The 18,635-nt window shown below is 32.8% G+C and overlaps 3 protein-coding genes and 1 long non-coding RNA gene across 6 annotated transcripts; 3 read left to right on the top strand and 1 right to left on the bottom strand.

The window, feature by feature from the left end:
- The first annotated feature begins 1,670 nt into the window (after positions 1 to 1,670).
- Fpps (Farnesyl pyrophosphate synthase) lies at positions 1,671 to 4,008 on the top strand. Of its 3 annotated transcripts, none has more exons than XM_071887224.1 (6): positions 1,671 to 1,722; positions 2,312 to 2,669; positions 2,860 to 3,063; positions 3,120 to 3,284; positions 3,393 to 3,605; positions 3,661 to 4,008. In XM_071887224.1, the coding sequence occupies exons 1-6, from the start codon at positions 1,715 to 1,717 to the stop codon at positions 3,874 to 3,876; spliced, it is 1,164 nt and encodes a 387-aa protein (XP_071743325.1). In that variant the 5' UTR covers positions 1,671 to 1,714; the 3' UTR covers positions 3,877 to 4,008. The 3 variants fall into 3 exon arrangements, with proteins under 3 accessions (XP_071743325.1, XP_040564786.1, XP_040564785.1); XM_040708852.2 differs by lacking the exon at positions 1,671 to 1,722 and adding an exon at positions 1,947 to 2,125; XM_040708851.2 differs by lacking the exon at positions 1,671 to 1,722 and adding an exon at positions 2,102 to 2,241.
- A 230-nt stretch (positions 4,009 to 4,238) lies between these two features.
- IntS8 (integrator complex subunit 8) lies at positions 4,239 to 7,046 on the top strand. Its single transcript, XM_040708846.2, has 2 exons — positions 4,239 to 4,799; positions 4,873 to 7,046. The coding sequence occupies exons 1-2, from the start codon at positions 4,400 to 4,402 to the stop codon at positions 6,954 to 6,956; spliced, it is 2,484 nt and encodes an 827-aa protein (XP_040564780.1). The 5' UTR covers positions 4,239 to 4,399; the 3' UTR covers positions 6,957 to 7,046.
- A 2,143-nt stretch (positions 7,047 to 9,189) lies between these two features.
- Positions 9,190 to 14,323, bottom strand: xmas (RRM_XMAS2 and SAC3_GANP domain-containing protein xmas). Its single transcript, XM_040708845.2, has 3 exons — positions 13,993 to 14,323; positions 13,375 to 13,902; positions 9,190 to 13,313 (listed from the first exon to the last, which is right to left on the bottom strand). Exons 1-3 carry the CDS (start codon positions 14,057 to 14,059, stop codon positions 9,283 to 9,285), a joined length of 4,626 nt encoding a protein of 1,541 aa, XP_040564779.1. The 5' UTR covers positions 14,060 to 14,323; the 3' UTR covers positions 9,190 to 9,282.
- Positions 14,324 to 14,374: 51 nt separating this feature from the next.
- On the top strand, positions 14,375 to 18,120 carry LOC121115464 (uncharacterized). The gene is made up of 2 exons (XR_005863525.2): positions 14,375 to 15,102; positions 15,159 to 18,120. It is a non-coding gene; the product is annotated as an uncharacterized lncRNA (long non-coding RNA).
- Positions 18,121 to 18,635: the final 515 nt, after the last annotated feature.

Raw genomic sequence — 18,635 nt, 5'->3', positions numbered from 1 at the left:
TCGGTTATTCTCCCACCTTTCTTAGCAAGCTTTCCATAGTTCCTACAAGACCCTAACGATCTTTTATCAATTAAATCTATTGATCTGCCTTGAATTTGGATGATGATGCACAACTCAGTTGCTTAGCTTCTCTTCTGTAAAGTTCATAGTTAATTTAGCCTAAGCTGTGTTCAGCGCTAAAACAGTGTATGAGTATTTTTTTTTCTAACTTTTGGGGTTTTATATAAATATGACTGCGTACTAAGTAGACTGATCATATTCACCAAAGCCAAAAATATAAACCTTTGTGCTTTTAAAATCTTTTGGCTAAGTCAGGAAGTACCATCTAAAGTAGTTTAATAAGTTCAGGTTTAAATATACTTGCTACATCAAGTATAGTATTGCAACATTCTTCTTGATACTTTCAGTTATGGAATTTCTTTCTAGGAAACAAACTTGAATGCTGGTTGTCTGCTTGTAGTAAAAGTAAAGGATCTATATCTAATAGTAATAATTCCCTGTGTAAGTTTTGGAACGCTGTAATATTTTTGTTGTAAGTTGCTTCAGCCAATGTAGTAAAAGAAAGGAAAGGCTCAACCAAGTGTAGTCCAATGAGGGCACCTCCACATAACATAGCGGTAAATCATCTCACTATACAAGCTAGCTGATTAGTTAAATACTTAAGAAGAAAAGATGCAACATCTTTTCGTACATATATTAGATAATAAATGTTGTATTTTTTTTCTGTTATGTATATTGTAACTATAGCGGTAAAGTAACATTAACTTTAACGCTTTAATTGTAACTAACTAATGTTATGTTTTTTGATCCTTGAGACTGACTAACTTATTTAATTTTAATGGAATGTGGACATAAAATTTACGTAACGTTTGATCAGAGTCATGCTCATTAAGCGAGTCAAACAGACTAAGGCTTGTTCACTGACACTTGATGTTGTTACATTAAAAAAATGATAGGAATATATTTAACCTCTACCAAGCGTTCTTTCTACTTCAGACTATTGCCTTGTGATAACTGATACTGATAACACGATTGAGCATAAAAATTGGATTAAAGGAGCACAGAGTGTGTTCAGAGTTTAAACAATGGTCTAAAAGTTCATCCATATTGAAGTTGTGAGCTGGATGATCTGTTAAGACAAATTCCACATTCTCAAACAGTAATAATAATCCAATATAAATTAATAGCTAAATGTACACAAAAGGTTAGAGGGCGTCCTTAGGGAGTGGACTGGAGGGGCTGTATACCCCCCACGAATATAATCCTGCGGACGCCTCTTGGTTGAGAGAGAAATATATAAAAAAGAAGTATAAACCTAGAAATCAACTGTAATATGTAATATAAAGATGACTCCGGAGAGACAAAACTTCGGGGGGTATGTCAAGGGGATCGATAAAAAAAACTCTATATTTTTGAAACCACAAGGCCTCAGTACATATTTTAAGGGGGCCCAACTGCCAAAATCAATTTTTGTAAAATAATACTTCCTCTGTTCATAGTCATAGTGATAAAAACAGTGATTATGTGAAGAAGAATTGAGGCAGTTGTAGTTGACCAAATCATTCAAATTGTATTATTTAAATAGCATAGATGGCGCTTCCAATATTTTATGTTCGATACTTAATGTATTTTATATTTAATTATATTTTTCTTTATGGAACTCTTCAGTTTTTATAAAAGTATAGAATGACTCCATACGAGATCGAAGTGATTGATGTATAAGTAACTTTATTTTCTATTATTTTGGTCAAATAACATTCGACTTTAAAAAAAAATTCCCTGCTTTTTTTTAGCGTAAGCACTCTATATATAATTTAGCTTTATGGTTAAAATTCCTAGCTTGGTGTCTAATTTCTGATGCAAGTTTTCAAATGGTTATCATCTAGCGGTGATATTCTCAAATACCATTTATTACGTCATATTTTCACCTTACTGCTGTTATTTTCACATACCTAGTAGTCAAGTGATCAACTCATAGACTATTCTATATAATACAAAATATATTGAAAGATCTTTTACTTAGTATTATGTCGATGCATATATAATATTGTATATGACTGAGTAGTAGATAAAAAAAAAACTTCTTTTATTGAAAGTTTTTCTTCCCACTCTCCAAGGAGGACATGTGAGCTTAGGGATGATAAAAATATAGTTGATTTTGAAAAGTGTCACACATTTTATTAATATAACATTGTTCGTTGTCAATTTGAATTTGTAAAACATTCCACTCATTTTGGAGTTGTGAGTCACATATTTTTGTGTGATTTTAACTATTTAAATTGTAATAACTAATATATATATACTTTAAAAGTATAAAACCGCCGTCCCTTCAAATGGCACTGCTATTAAGGAATCTTTTCTTTCGACGAAGCCTTTGTTCTACTGCAATCAATGTTCCAAATGTGCTTTTTACAAAAGAAGATAGTCGGATATTTATGGCAGAGTTCCCAAATTTGGTGCGGGAGTTGACCTTTGATGATTCCATTTCACGGCATCTTCCCCTGGATGTAAGCAAGCATTTAAGTAAATGTATACAGTACAATGTTCCGCATGGAAAGAAGACGAGAGGTCTCGCTGTTCTCGCTACTTATAAACACCTTGTGTCGGAGACCAAAATATCGAATGTATCTCTGAAAGAAGCCATCGTCATGGGATGGTGTGTTGAGTTTGTAAGTTAGTTTAATCATTTCCCTCACGTGATGTACTTTTTAATAAAATCCTTTCTTGCATGTGTTTTTTATTTAATTATTAACAATAAGGTAAAGAAAGTACACACTGATGCAAATGCATCAAAACATTACTCCATTAAATATCCAATCATTCTAGTACCCTATCTTATATGTATACTTTAACAAATAGCTGCAAGCTTATTTTCTTATTGCGGATGATATTATGGACGGATCCACGACACGGAGGCAACATGAATGTTGGTACAAGAAGAACAATATCGGTTTAAATGCTATTAATGATGCCCTCCTCCTAGAGACGTGTGTGTATCAGCTCCTAAGAAATCATTTTAAATCCAAACCATACTATCAAGACTGTGTCGACTTGTTTTTAGAGGTACAATCATTCATGGAAAGTAAAATCCTCGCACTTAAATTATTATCATTTATTAGGTGAACCGAATGACCACTTTTGGACAGTCTCTTGATATCATGACCTCAAATAAGGATTCAAAACCCAACTTAGAGCTGTATGATATGAATCGTTATATCTCTTTAGTCAAATACAAGACCTCTTTTTATTCAACTTATTTGCCAGTTGCTTTGGGTATGAAAATGGTATGATGATAAGTTTCTTGCATAATTGAACTTAAAAAATGCAGTTTTAAAATGAGAACTACTTATGTAAAGCACATATTATATAATACTTGTTTTAACTGATTTCAGTGTGGAGTTTACGATAATGAACTTTATCGACAAGCAAGAACGATTCTTTTGGAAATGGGTCATTATTTTCAAGTTCAAGATGATTATATTGACTGCTTTGGTGATCCAAAACAAACTGGTAAAATAGGCACTGATATTCAAGATGCTAAATGCTCATGGTTAGTCGTCGTTGCTCTCCAGAGGGCCAACAGACAACAAAAGGAAATCCTTAAGGTATTTATTTATTTACTATTGAAGCTCATCATTTTATAACACATTACTTATTTAGAGTTGCTATGGTTCAACGGATGAGGAAAATGTTGCAAAGGTAAAGTCCGTGTACAAAGAATTAAAAATCCCAAAGATCTATGCTACTTATGAAGAAAATACGTATAAAGCAATAGAAACTAATATTAATCAACTTTCTGGTGGAGATCAAGGCATTAAACTTCCTCCTCAATTGTTTAAAGCTTTTCTAAACAGTATTTATCGACGTCACAATTAAATCAATTTTTAGAATGGTAATTTTTTAGATGTGATTTAAGCATCCTTTGTAAAAAAATTTGTACAATTCAATTTGTTGTTTATTCTTATCAAAAACTAATTTTTGTATAGTTTATAAATTTCTTTTCAAATATTTCTTATTTACATTATTTAAAAAGAAAAACAAGGTTCTCTCGATTATAGAGTGACTAGAAGAAAAAATCATAATGAAGTCTAATGAATGAATGATCTAAACTCAGTCTTGCATTTTTAAAATATTATTTATGTAGTCAATGAACGGTGAACTAAATATGGGTATAACATGTAAAGTGATATTAGGTTGCGTGAGATACGGGATGATGAAAGAGTTAGGGGCTAGCTGATTACTTACACAATCTTCGAGGTGGCGCCACTTACTTCAAAACACAAACTGAAGTCAAGCACAACCACAACTCAACTCCGATCACAAGTACGTAGGTCAATCCAAAAGAATTGTTCCCCTGCTAAGGTGCAGGCGTAGATCCTAGGCCCTCCTTGCCGTACGTATGGAGGAGTTAGATTGGCTAACTGTGGTTCTCAGACCAGAAATATTGACTCAAAGGCTTCAGGAAAAAGATACAAATGAAGTGGACTGGTCCAAAATATTTATGGACTTGAGTAAGCAGCTCTATTTTAGTGGAAATGGGACTGGAAATCAGCGGAAGTGCGGAGTGCTCCGATGGGCCTTACTCCGTATTGGGGCTTGCATTTACTCTTGGGAACTGGAGAAGTTCTGTCTGGCTTTTGAGTATAAATTCTTTGAATCCTGGTTTGGAGAAGTTCCAGACTTTGAGCGTGACAATCATGTGACACTCACTTACTGTCGATGGGTCATCAAGACGTCAATGGAACTCTCAGTCCCTTCTTCCAAATACACTCCCTTAAGTTATCTACAAATCACTGCAGGTACCAATCATTATTTATTAATACTTATTAATTTTACTTATAAACATTCTAATTCAATCTAAATTTAATTTAGAGGAAAGCAAAGTCCTCCAAATTGATACAAATGCAATCATCGAGAGAGTAACGAATCAAGCAGGGTTGGCAGTTAAGAAGTTAGAGGCATTACTTGAAAACTCATCAGTTCTTGAATCCATTAGAGTTCAAAGCTACAATTCCATCAACTTGGATCCAAGTTTTGAAGTTACATTCAACCTCCCGGAAGTTAAACCCAAGATCAGTTTGAGAGAAACCATTTTACTAGAACTTACCAGTTATTATTTTTTCATTGAAGATTATGAGAAGAGTAAACATTTTTGTTCTCAATGGAATGCTCCACCCTCAGATTGTTTTCAAGAGAGGTGGTATGGTTATCGTGTTGCTTTTGGACTTAAAACTCCTGACGTTATCCAACAAACGCCTCGTTATCATACTATTATGAAAGAGTTGAAATCGGATGCTTTGGACATTGATAATATTGTGTTAAGAAGCAAGTCGAATGTGCCCTTCAACATGGACCTGTTGAGGAATGTTGAGTCTGATCAACTTTCTAAAACCATCGAATTACTTCCAGAAGGCTCGTCGTCATCAAAGTTTCTCCAATCCTGTTTAAATTTGACTGAAAAGGCGTCTACGATATCCTTAAGTCAAAAGAATTATCCTACGAAAAGTAATTCTCTCAAGTCGAGCGTTGTTAAACGCCGGGAATTGATATCTGAGCTTCTTAGGGAATTAGAACCTGAAAAAATATTATCAATTATTCGAGATATTAACAAAAATCATAAAAAGACGATATCAATTCACCGTTTGAGTCGTAAATGGATCCCTGATGATAACAATGCTATGCGTGACTCTGTTTTGAAGACGAATCACGAATTAGGAGATTTCCTATATGTGTTGAACTGTAAACTTACTCAATTGAAAAACATGGGCGAATATAGCCGAGCCAATGAGCTGTATATCTACCTGAAGTCACTAGTAACTATTCCCAATAATATTGTACAGTGTGAAAGTTTAACTCTTAAATTGTTGATGAAAGAAGTTCCAGATGGGGATCGTGGTGCAAAATTACTTACTGAATGTTGCAAAGAGCAATTTGATAAAAACAATTTGAAGGATACTAATTTAACGATCCTTTCACTTTCAAGACTATTAAATCACTGGGAGTGGGACTATTTGGCGACATCTCCTAAAATGAATGAAAACAGGCCTATTTTCGTATTTAGTCGACACTTGGCCCTAATTGCACTGAACACGCCAGGTCCAACAACAAATCAAACTGCATGGGCACCTACGGTAGAAGTCGTAAAACACTGTAAAGCACTCATTGATATAATGGCGATTATCTTTACAGCCAAACCCCCACAAAAACGTGGATCAACCGGAACTCAGGCACATAACAGCAGTCAATCTTCATCTCACCATTTGCTACAGCTGGTTTTAAAAATAAAGCAACCCCACTGTATCTCGATTCTTGGACAAATGTTGATTCATTTTTATAATGCGGGAGTTGAAGATGCGGAAGTATTTAATCCATTTTTACCCATACTTCCCCTAGAAAGCCCGGGAATTGCTGTCAATATAGAGCTAGTATCAGCGGTTCTTAGATCATTAGCTCCAAAGAAGTTAAAGAATCGAAATTGGAGCCAAGCCTTGGGCGAGCTTGCCTTTTCAAAACGGGAGTTTCCTCGTGCAATGAAGTTTTATATGGAGACATTGATATCCAACTCTCATTACTTTCTTAAGACATTTGAAAAGGACGATAGACTTATTCACCGAATGATTAAATGTTCATCTGAACTAGGAAATCATGTTACTGGAACCATTCTTTGCCAATTAATTGATGGATGTGATTATTCAGGTGCTTTTAGAAGCCTAGAAGAGAGGAATAACAACAATGACGCCATGGATGGACTTTATCCTTACTTGTGGGACGTTACAGTGTTGGAGTATGCAGTTACAATGCATGCTAAGAAGGGAGATTACAGCAGGAAGAAAAAAGCTTTGGATACCATCAATAACTTAGAAATCAACACAAATAACAATGATGAAATACTATTAGAGGCTGCTTCGTATCGAAGGAATATATTTCTAAGGAAAATGGCTGCATTTTTTCTATAACCTTATTTTTCTTTACTATTTTTTTACTTTCACACGATGATTTGTAATTTTGATCTTTTAATTTATTAAATCAGATTTGTAAATAATGAATATATTCCTTTGTGTATTTAATCCAAAAAAAAAAAAAATAATAATAATCAAGCATTATGCACTCTTAAAATGAAGCTTGATCTCCTTAAAGGGGGCTAGGGGTGGATGAGAGAGAAGACCTACTGGAAATATTCACCAAAACATTTGCATCTGTTTGTTTGTTAGTCGCCAGGATTACGGCAAAAGTTAAGGGCTGATTTGGATCAAACTTGGTACGAAGATAGTTATAGATGGTCACAGTAAGAGGCCATTAAGCAAGGTCAATGTAGCACAAAAGACGTAAAACATGCATAATCGACCACGACTTTGGAACAAATTGAGATACATCACTCAAGTTAAACAAGCTTAATAGAAATATATGGTTCTACCATAACCCTTTTCCAAATGATGTTTGACTTCCACCATGTTTTTTAATAGTGCCATCTAAGAGTTTAACTGTTACCAAGACTAGCTATATATCTAATATCGCCTTCCTATACTGTAACTGGTAGAGTACTGCTATTATAGTCAATGACGTCAAAATATGTCTGTCTTGTCCAGCAGTCGGTACGGTACATCAAATTGAAAATTCTGGCAAGTCCGATTACATGATAGCATAAACTTGTATTTCTATTAACCTAGAAGTTGATATTAGGAAGAGGTTTTGGACTCTACCGAGTGCCTATTTTAGTTTATATTGAAACTGTACCCGACTACTTTATCAATGGGAGTACTTCAATTTCATCAAAATCATCTTGTCACTCAAGACATCAAAAGACGTTCATAAAATATCGACTAACTAGAGAATTGAGTTTTTCATGTGACTTAAGCATTCAGCTTCACAAAACTTATTTTTATTAATATTATTCGAAGTAGTTAAATATTGGGCATCTAAAGAGGACCAACAAATAAAAAGACTTACAACCTTACTCTCTATCAAAAGTCTATTCATATAATTAACATAGTCTTATTATATTAGGTTGGGGAAAAAGTAATTTCGGATTTCCCGTTCCGTTTTTTAAACTAAGTTTATTTTGTTCACTGTTGGCCACATTGGATAATACGATAAGGTGTTGTAAGAGGTGTGAGTGTATACTACAAACGCTTTTTGGAGAGTATTCCGCTTGGCTTGTTCAGTCGTGAGTTATCGTGCGTTGAGTATGGAGTTAGCAAAGGAAGATATTTTCGCCATATTTTACATTTTAAATACCTGAAAGGGAAAACGTGTCGAAAGCGACCAAAAAAAATTTGCGATGTATTCGGGCCGATACTCTTTCGATTCATTTGCTTCCATCCTACAGTCTGGATCTGGAAACTAGTGACTACCACCTGTTCCTGTCTATGGCCAACGCGTTTGGGGGTACAAATTTGGCTTCAATAGAGGCCTATGAAAATTGATTGTCCGAGTTTTTTTTCCAATAGACAAGGGCTTCTACGAGAAGAGCAGTATGAAGTTGGATTTTCGTTAGGAACAAGTTATTGAGCAGAACGGGGCATACTTGACTTGAATTGGATGATTGTAACACTTCTAATAATTTATAAAGCATTGAGATAAAGCGAAAAATACGAAATTACTTTTTCGCCAACCTATCTATCCTTTCTAAAAAGATATGTCAAAAAATGTTTTAAAAAGCATTATGTCAAAAGAGTAACATCCCCCACCCACATATACTATTAACGTTCCTGATCAGGGATGCCACCCATAATTTTATAATATCCCTAGATTCTCCCCTAAAAATTCCAATAAACAACACTAATATTCCAAGAAAATTATAATAATTTACGGAATATGAATACAATTTGACACTCATCTGGATTCAGTTTTAATATCTCATATTCTTTTTCTCCTGCAATAAAATCTGGTGGTAAGTGTATAAAATCATTTTTTATACGTTTTAAACCTATTTTTGATGAACATTTTTTAATCTTCTTATAGATTGTTTAGTTATTGTATACTAAAATATGATGTTTCACGTTTGCTGAAATTGTTGAATCCTAATTGGTAGAACTGACAAAAAGAGTAAAATACCGAAAGTATTCTCACTTGAGTTCAAAACAGCCTAAAATTAATACTAGGCAAGAAAATTCTAGAATATTTTAATTTCTAAGTATGTTTAGCTAACGAATAGGATACATCTATTGCCATAAATGAGACACAATTAAATATTTTACTTTTCTTCAAATAAATGAAAATCCATTTAAATAACGTTCCAAACTTAAAATTAATTTATAAAAATATGAATTCTATGAAATTTTTTCACATTGTTGCGTTCAATAGTTTCTCTTCAAATGTCTTGGAGTCATTTAAACTTCTTTGCACCTTTGACTGCAAGTTTTCCAACATCCTATCGATTGACATTTTTTTAATTGGATAATATATATTTTCCTTTGAGTCCATAATGTCATCAACTTTTCTTTTCTCAACCTTCCTCATCCTTGGAGACGAGAAATTAGGAGATTTCCCGGTCATGATAATTTCTAATCTCTTAGTAACGTTATGAGGAGAAACAGCCGCTCCTAGACTAGGACTTAAATAAGAGACTATTGGAACATATTCTCTGTCATACAAATTACGGAGTCCATAATCTTCTTCATTTTGTTCGGAAAATCTATTCAGTGATGAAATATCACTTTTTTGGGACACATCATAGTCCTTTTTATTTCGAAGGATATTGCATAACTTTTTTTCAAATATGTTGGACGCTTCAACTTCTTTTTGAATAGTTAGGCTTGAGTCTTTCATTAATGTAAAATTGTCAATTGATTTTTCATTTGCTGTAAGAGATGTAGTTTCATTTAATGGGGATAAGGTCGAGTCTCGTCTGTCTATTTTGAGCCACGAGTCTGGAGGAGAATAAGGCCTTGTTTTGTTTTCGTACACAACGATAAGTTCCCCTTTCCAAAATGGAGACTCATCAAAGGGGTCAATAGAATCCGTCAGGGATATTTTATAGTCTATACAACAGCGAAGAATATTAGTCCAGGGGATACATGAAGCTGCATTTACGTTATAGCTTTTTAACAATATTCGTCTGATTTCCGACAAAAACGGGGTTGTATCTCCATAACTTCTGGTCAATAAATTGAAATATTGTAAAACAGATGCAGTAGCGTTGCCCCAATTTCCATCAGAATCAAAAGAAGTATCATTTATTTGTGGAAGCTTGACAAAATTAATAGCTTCGATCAATTTATCCTTGTAATTATCATCACCCCAGTAAATAGGAATATCAGGATAAATTTCAGGTACTGGCCAAGATATGTTTCTGAGATTTGGATCACGAATTACTTCAATTACGAAATCAATGACTGAATTATAGAACTCAATAATAATCTTAGGAGATCGATGTACTTTCCGAGTGCGGAGATCAAAATAAAGCTCTTTATAAAATTTATCATTGATAACATTATCAAGATAGCTTAGGAGAGTTTCATATTTTAAAGCATTAGAGAGCCCTTTGTTAGGATAATTTTGAGCAATAAATTTCATGGCGTCAAGGATAAGTACTGGAGTTTCTAAATCAAAAGGATCTGCTGAGAAATGGATAAACTTGGAGCAAGATATTTTTTGAGTCACAATTAAATCTTTAAGCTCGAGTCTGAAGGAACTCTCGTTAAAAGAATTTGTGAGTACTACCAAAGGAATTGCAACGGATTTTGGTAGATTTTTCAGAAGAACATTAAATCGGCTCTTGACGTCATTGAAATCTTCTCCCATTGAGTAAAAGAAAATGATACCACTAGTTCCATTTAGAAATTTTTTACGCGATTGTTCATCGTAGACTATTTCCCTCATTAAATTGTCTTGTGTTAAAGAACGAACGATGATTGAGCTTTTTTCAGAAATATATTCTGTTAATAAATTAGAATCATATCCAGGTTGATAAGAATATTTCTTTTTAATTATTTCGAAAAACATTTTATCATCGTATTCATTATTTATGTCTCCTGAGCATATAAGGACCTTCATTATAGAACCATCATCAGGCAATAAAGGCTGAATTATTTTGGAGAAATCTATGGGCTCTAATAGAGTTTTACGAAAATAATCATCTTCTAATTCTGTGTATTTAAAAAGGGTTTCTGTGTCTTTCATGGATTTAATTGCCTCTGAAATATTAATTATTGGTAATGCTCCAGAAGAAGTGAGCTTTTTATTTTGGTTTTCAAGACTTTGAAAGAGGCATGGAGTAGATGGAAAGTTTTCTAAAATTTTCATCCTTTTCTTTTCCTTGATAACCATTTGTTTCCAAATTAGAAAGAAATGTTTCTTCATATTTCTTTCCCTCTTCATAATCATTGCCTTGACCTTTGATTCCCTCTCAAACTCTGCCTCGTTTATCAATTGAGAAGCAATGCTGTAACAATTGGATTTAACAAAATCTTCCACAATCTCTTGAATAAGATGATCTCCCTCTAAAAGTAAACTTTTAAATCTTAATTCCTTTCCTACAGACTCCATTTCTTCTTCACCAATTTTGAAGCAAAAATCTTCAATAAATTCGCCAACATATTCCTCAAGGAGTTCACTCGATGCATTGATTTCATTCTCTAATTTAATCCTTCTCTGTAATTCTTCATTTCGAGCATTTCTTATACTTTCTTTAACTGTATCCACAATAGCTTCATCCATAAGATCTCTAAATATGTCTTCAGCTCCCTTATTGATTTTATTTCCCCAAAAAACAATTTCATTTGCTATTTGATGAACTTCATCACCACAAACTTCATCAATAATTTCTTCTCCAATTTCATGGCTCAAATCTGTTAAAAGTGAGTCTCTTCGTTGAGCTTGGAGTTGATTTTCCTTTTCTTGATTGTACTTATCTTTTAATTTAGATAAACGCAAATCCCCAGGATCCCTCACCTCAAGTTGAACACTTCCATATCCAGAAAAGCTATCATGAGGAGTATATGAAATATAAGGATTTGGAGGTAAACAAGATCCACCATAAATCACTTTAGACCACTCTGAAGTTTTTTTGCACTCAATTTTATTCAAAGGTCTCCGTACTTGAGGCATTTCTTCAGGGAACATGAAATTGGGTTTGCTCATACATACAATATGTCCATCAACGTTCATACCGTGCATGACTAAATAGTCTGAGGCTTCAACTTCATCTTCAAACCCGAGAATTTTTGTTATGCTTGAAAGCTCAAATTGTGTTTCATTTTTATTTGGACAATAAGCTTTTACTATGGTCTCTATAGCCTTGGATCGAATCTGGTTAAAATACCGAAGAAGAATACAACTTTGAAGAAGTGTAGCCTCATCAATCAATTTAAAAAACCGAACATAATTATTGCTATGAATAGCATTGACAATCTTCAAAACAAACCGCACTGGCTCACTTTGTCTTACACTATTATGGAACGTGGAGGCCTTGCGAAGAACGTCTCCATTATTTGCGTTCATTAAAATTTCGTAAGCTCGAAACTCAGATTCATTTGGACAAACAGTTCCTTCCAATCCTAGATCGTAGTATAGATGTTGTAGGGTTTGTAAGCACTTAGTTAAGTTTTCATCGTTCAGTTTTAGGGAAAAATCCTTCAACTCGGCTTCAACAAGTCTCTCAGAACAAACAATATGAAATCTTGCACATTTTTCCACTAAATCTACTGCTACTAAATCAACTATTCTTTGCTGGGTAAGATCCTTCCGAATGGCTCGAGTCGCACTCCAAAGAAATTCAAACCATTCTCCAACATCTTCCTTCACATCTGAATATGGTTGAAATCCATTTGAAGTGCCATTTTTATCCAAATATTCAAACCAGTCATAGATAGCTCCCCTATTTATATCGATTCTATCCACAATATTGCATAATATATGATCCATTGTACGACTAAGAACTTTTCCTGGTCGTAATTCAACACTGAGTGGAACGTCTTGATCTGCTGATGATCTAGAGTATTCTTTAACAATAGCTTTATGATTTGCAGATCCATCACGACGTTTTTCATAGACTCTAAGCCGACTTTGAATAGTACGTCTATATCTTTCAGTCTCAGGACATATATCTGGACAATTTCCACGTAAAATTACTTTTCCTTCCGACTCAGTGGACTTTCTAAGTTGCGAATTTCTTGAAGTCAGGAATTCATAACGTTCTTGATCACTCATGGCATTGTTGGTGAGTGTGGTGGTGGTGGTGGTTGCCGTGGATGTTTGCTGAGGTTGTTGTGACTTAAAAGAAAAGGGACTTCGCTTCGGTTTAAAGACATTTGTGTCCTCTAACTTAAATATGTTTTCTTCTTGCTTCACACTTTGTTGATAAGGTGGTGGATCTAAGAACCAAAGATGAGTAAATTAAATGTATTTTTATCAATAAAGAAATGAGAAACGTACTAGATGCCCTAGAGCTCGATTCTTCTACAATTTCTTTCCTTTCCTTAGAGAAAGAGAATAGCGATGGTGGAGGCTGCTGGAACAAAGGAGGAGGAGGTTCTTTGTTCTTTAAGGTGGAGGAAGACTTGTTGGAATAAAAAATATTTTTGATAGGTGGTGCATCCGGATCGATTACGGCTCCTTCTTTCTTTGCTCTTATTGCAGAATCATGGTTATCAAAATGAACAACAGCAATTTTATCCTTGATTGAGAGTTCTTTGACACTTCCAAACTTACGAAAATGATTCTCAAGACTGCCTTTATTCCTAAAAGACTCCGGAACATCATCACAGACAATCGTTGCTGCCTTTTCCAAATCCGTTTTCGGAGCTTTGAGTTCATTTGGGGGCATGACTTTTTTTCCAAAGAGAAATCCACTGCTTTTTCCATCATCCAAAGCCGGAGTACTAAAAATGGATGCTGAAGCAGAGGACTTGAATAAATTAGTTGAAGGCCCAGCGGTAGAGGAGGAAAAAAACTTATTTGGCTCTGAAAAGAAACATTATTTACATATCATAGAATTTATAAAGTATGTGACTCAGTCAAAGCAATTAGTAATACGCAAAGTAATGTAATTACCAAATTTGTCCACAGTTTTTTTCCCTAAGGTAGGAACGCCTCCAAAAATGGAGGATCCAGGATCCATGATTACTTATTCAGAATTCTAATCAAAATAACTATGAACTAATAAGAAGCAGGCAAATTTCGGATATATATATTAAAGGAACCAGGGACAATGTTCCTTGAACGTGCAATGTCACTTCATTTATTAAATATTTTATATTTCAAAGTAAGTTCCAAAATTTGTCACTCAAAAATAATAAAACTGTACTCAAAAGGAGGAATGTAAACAAATTTGACTTAGAGAAGAGACATCTAACGGCTCAGTAATTAAACTTTTTCGGAAATCAAATAATAACCATAGCTATGATAATAATTAATAACATAGCTAAATAGGGGCACTTGTTACATCTTTCACAATTTTTTTTCGACGGGTGTAGGTGGGACTTTGAATTTCATTGCTAGGGTCGTCTGTAAGATTAAATTTTGCGGGAGGGCTTGACGTATGGAATTTTTTTGTAAAAAATATCCAAAAAACCAAAGTTATTCACAAAAAAATTTGAAAAATTAAATTTCTAATATTTAATATAGTTTGGAAAAAAAAATCAAAATACCATAGGTATTGACAAAAAATTAATTTTTTTTTGGAAAAATCCATAGCTATTCATAGAAAATTAGTTTTTTTCGAAAAAAAAAAATATTGAATACTTTTCAATTTTACTGTTTCAGAATTTGCTCGAATTACCTTTTTTTATAAGCAAAGAAATCATTAAAAAAAATATTTCCCCCCATTTTCGAATAAAAATTTTCAACCCACTCGGTGCAGACGCCCTTGATTAGTGATTACTCAGCAATCAGCAGATGTAAGGATGTGAGAGAGGAGAAGAGTTAGAACTGCATGGAAATATATTTCATTCATGATCATTTGGATGGATCTCTCCTACGAAGCAATCGAATATATGGATCTGCATCCTTTCCGTTCCTAGGAATTCTTATTTTACCGCTTGACTATCCAATCTACATGCTTTTTGTTACTGTCTTCCATGTCACAGCCTGTTCAATAGATCTTGCCTCTTTGTGCTTTAATGGAAGTATTCTTGTTTGTACAGATGCCCCCATCACATCAAGGTATGTGATAGTTACTTCGGATATTGTTAATCATATTCATATATAAATTCCTCCAGATCTTCAACGGAATCATCGTATACTTCTATATATAGGAACTAAAGGGGTCCTTAAGACGACAGAATAATCGACTGAAAAACCCTGTGAGGAACCATCGACTGCTCCATCATTGAAATTAAACTCTGCTTCGTCTCCCACTCTAGGAAAACTATTTCATTAATAAGAATCCTTCAGTGTCCTTGATTTATATAATGCAGAAATCACTCATCTCGATCATATTTACTTCTATCCTATTGATAAGTTGGACTTCGTGATATACGGTCTATTTGGTTAATTATACGACTTAGACACTCCTAAGCCTTCCTTATTACCTGTGAGTCGGATTTATCATTCAAAAACAAGTGGAAGATGATTCTATACTCGTAAAGATAATGTGTTTCTCTTTTCTCTATATTTTGGTCGTCTGGAAAGCATATTCTATTCTACTATTACAAACAAATAGTTACAAGGAAATATATATATTGAAATAATATATGAATATCATTGCAATTCCCGAACGTATTGAGTCTGGAATCCAGTTCTAAGTAACTAAATTGATTGTACCCATATTGGGATATTACTCTAACGAAGAACTAGGATCTCCACACAAATACTTTAATTACAGATGGTACAGTTATTTGGAACTTTAAGTGATTGTGTGTTTTATAAAATATATAACATATCTTTTAACTTCTGCAGAGTTCTGGTGGCATATCTGAATGTCAATACAATTCCCAATCTGATTAAGTACCGAATCTTCTTATAAACAATTAAATTGCTTGTCAGTATGTTGGAATATTACACTCGCAAAAGATTTAGGATCTCCATACAAACATGCTTGTTGATCGGATTTTTTTCTGATCGGCAATCAATTGTTATATGGTGATATCATATCGCTGATCGCAGTATTGCAATCCGTGCTGATCTTTATATCACTATATCGCAACAGAAATAGCAAAAAAAAAAAAAATTGCGATCCTATCAATTTGTACAAAATTACACATCATGTAATAGTGCTGTAGTTCTCGAGACAGCTCTTTGTCTTGAATATATTTGAATAAAATTATAATTAAATTAATTGTATCGCTGATCGTTATATTGCTATATTATTGATCGGATCGCATTTTTTTCCCTGATCACTCATAAGCCTGCATACAAATAAAGGAATTAATATATTGTTGTCATACTAACTAATTATAAGTTGGTTTACTGAAAAGAATAGTTAAATTGTAACAAAATAATTATGCGATTGTTTTAGTATTGATTGCAAAAATAATAAAACATCAGTGACATTCTTCAAAATTTAAATTCCTTATTTAAGAATTATCCGAAAATTTAATTTTTTCATGTTATTGATTTATTTATTTTTATTTTCGACATGGACATGTTATTTGAAGAACTATTATTGGTCTGTATTAAAAACTATTCCAGCCATATGAATGTGGGGATGCTATTTTCCTAGTGTTGATAAAATATATATATCTCAAGAGAGAATAGTCAAATTCAAAAGGCAAAATAGGCTTATTTAAGACATCATATTCGGTTATGATAACAAGACATTGAAATATATATTTGCTATATTCAAGATAAATGAGAAATTAAGATCTTATTGTTAGTTTATGTTTTTCACATGAGCATTTCATATTTGGTGAATAATATAGACTTATTCTTAATATATTATTGATTTCTTCGCTTTACTATATTTATTTGAAAATGTATCTTCTAACCATAGAGATTTAAAGTATTTTTTATATCTATGGTTCTGTCTAATTTTTTTAAACAACTTTTAATCTAGTTAAATAAAAAAAATATTACCGTAATCGTCAGAAGGTAAAAATTTATACTAAGTTGTTGTATTGTCTGATAAGAAAATAAACTACTATTATATGATATATAAAAACAATTTGTTTTATGAATTTGAATTTCCCCACCCAAATTGACTCCACTGTGATGTCATCAAAATATCAAGTACAATTGTAAGCAAAAGCAAAGAAATCTCTTATCTCTTACATATACTCACCTTGGAGTGTTTCAACCTCGGAATACTACAAATTATTATCCTAAACATTTTCTCCATTAAAGTTAGGAATAATCTTTTTGTGAAAGGATGTACAATACATATAAAGTAAATCTTAAATATAGAATTAAGAAGAGGATTGCAAGGATGAATTATCATTAATTGATAAACAATATTAATATTATAGTAGATGTGTGTGCCATTTTCATTTCTTTATTGAATATTATTAATTAATTTTGATTTAAATAATAATAGTATAATTGCCTTTTCACATTCATCGCTGATAATCTATTTTTTTCCAGTAGATAAAAATGTACCTAGATCGTTTATCTTGCTAACCAAATTGAATGTGATGCTTTTAGTAAGCTTAGTTATTTCATTAATATTTTGGTATTTTATTTTAATTACTCGTAATTTTTTATGGAATAATAATTCATTAAAATATTTGAATATCAAATTAAATTGAGTATATTCTAAAAAATATTTTTCTAAGAGGAGATCTCCCATCAGTTTGTTTAGCAATAATTGGATTATTATTATTTTACATAATAACACTACAAAAAAATTTCAGAATACTTAATAAAATATCTGAAATTATAGTTCGTGTAATAATACTTCATAAAATAATTTTATATATTAAATCAGAGGTCGGCAACCTATTGGAGAGTAGGGGCCAAAGAGCTATGTAGTGTCATGGCAGAGGACCAAAACAGCTATCGCTGCAGAGTCAGGTGTTCAGAGAAAACAAGGATTCAATATGATTTTATATAAAAAAATACCCTTATTTTTTACAACAGGAATTATAATGAAGAAATGAAATATAAAACCAATTTAATAGAAAAATCTACATTTTACGAAGAAAAAGGAAAGTAGGAAAAATACTATTTATTTTTTCACTGTTCCTTTCATATGTACAAAGCAATTACGTAAATCTTATATATACAAAAATAAACTTTTGAATCTTCCTCCTCCTCCCCCATTTTTTTCCTGCATAGCAACAATTTTTATTCTTCATTCTACTATTTAAAATTAGAAGGGAAGGGGAAATTGCATTAGCCAGTTAATTCGTCTTGGATGAACACTTATTAGAATTCAATTTGGTAAATAATTCTTCAGGTAGTAACATGAAGGGGAGATTACATTAATCAGTTAATTCGTCTTGGATTTTTGCAATTCAAATAAACACTTAAAAGAATTTAATCTGTTCAATATAGCCAAATAGTGACATTGTATAACTAATTTGATATATTACTTTAGTAATATTTTGAAGTATCTATGGTCCATAAGCATTGGATATTACGCAGGATACTAATTTATTTGGAACTAAAGTAATTTAAAGTTGTTTTGTAGTTGGTCCATGTATTAAGCGATCTTCACTATAGGCAAGTTAGGAGTAGGTTAGCTTATTAACATGGGGTTGAACACAGGTTAATTTACAAAGATTATTATAGTAAACTTTTTATTTGTGATTCAAAAAATT

Source organism: Lepeophtheirus salmonis, chromosome 3 (genome assembly GCF_016086655.4).
Source record: "Lepeophtheirus salmonis chromosome 3, UVic_Lsal_1.4, whole genome shotgun sequence".
Lineage (NCBI taxonomy): Eukaryota > Metazoa > Arthropoda > Copepoda > Siphonostomatoida > Caligidae > Lepeophtheirus > Lepeophtheirus salmonis.
Note: the sequence above shows the minus strand (reverse complement) of the source record. Positions and strands in the feature narration are given on the sequence as shown.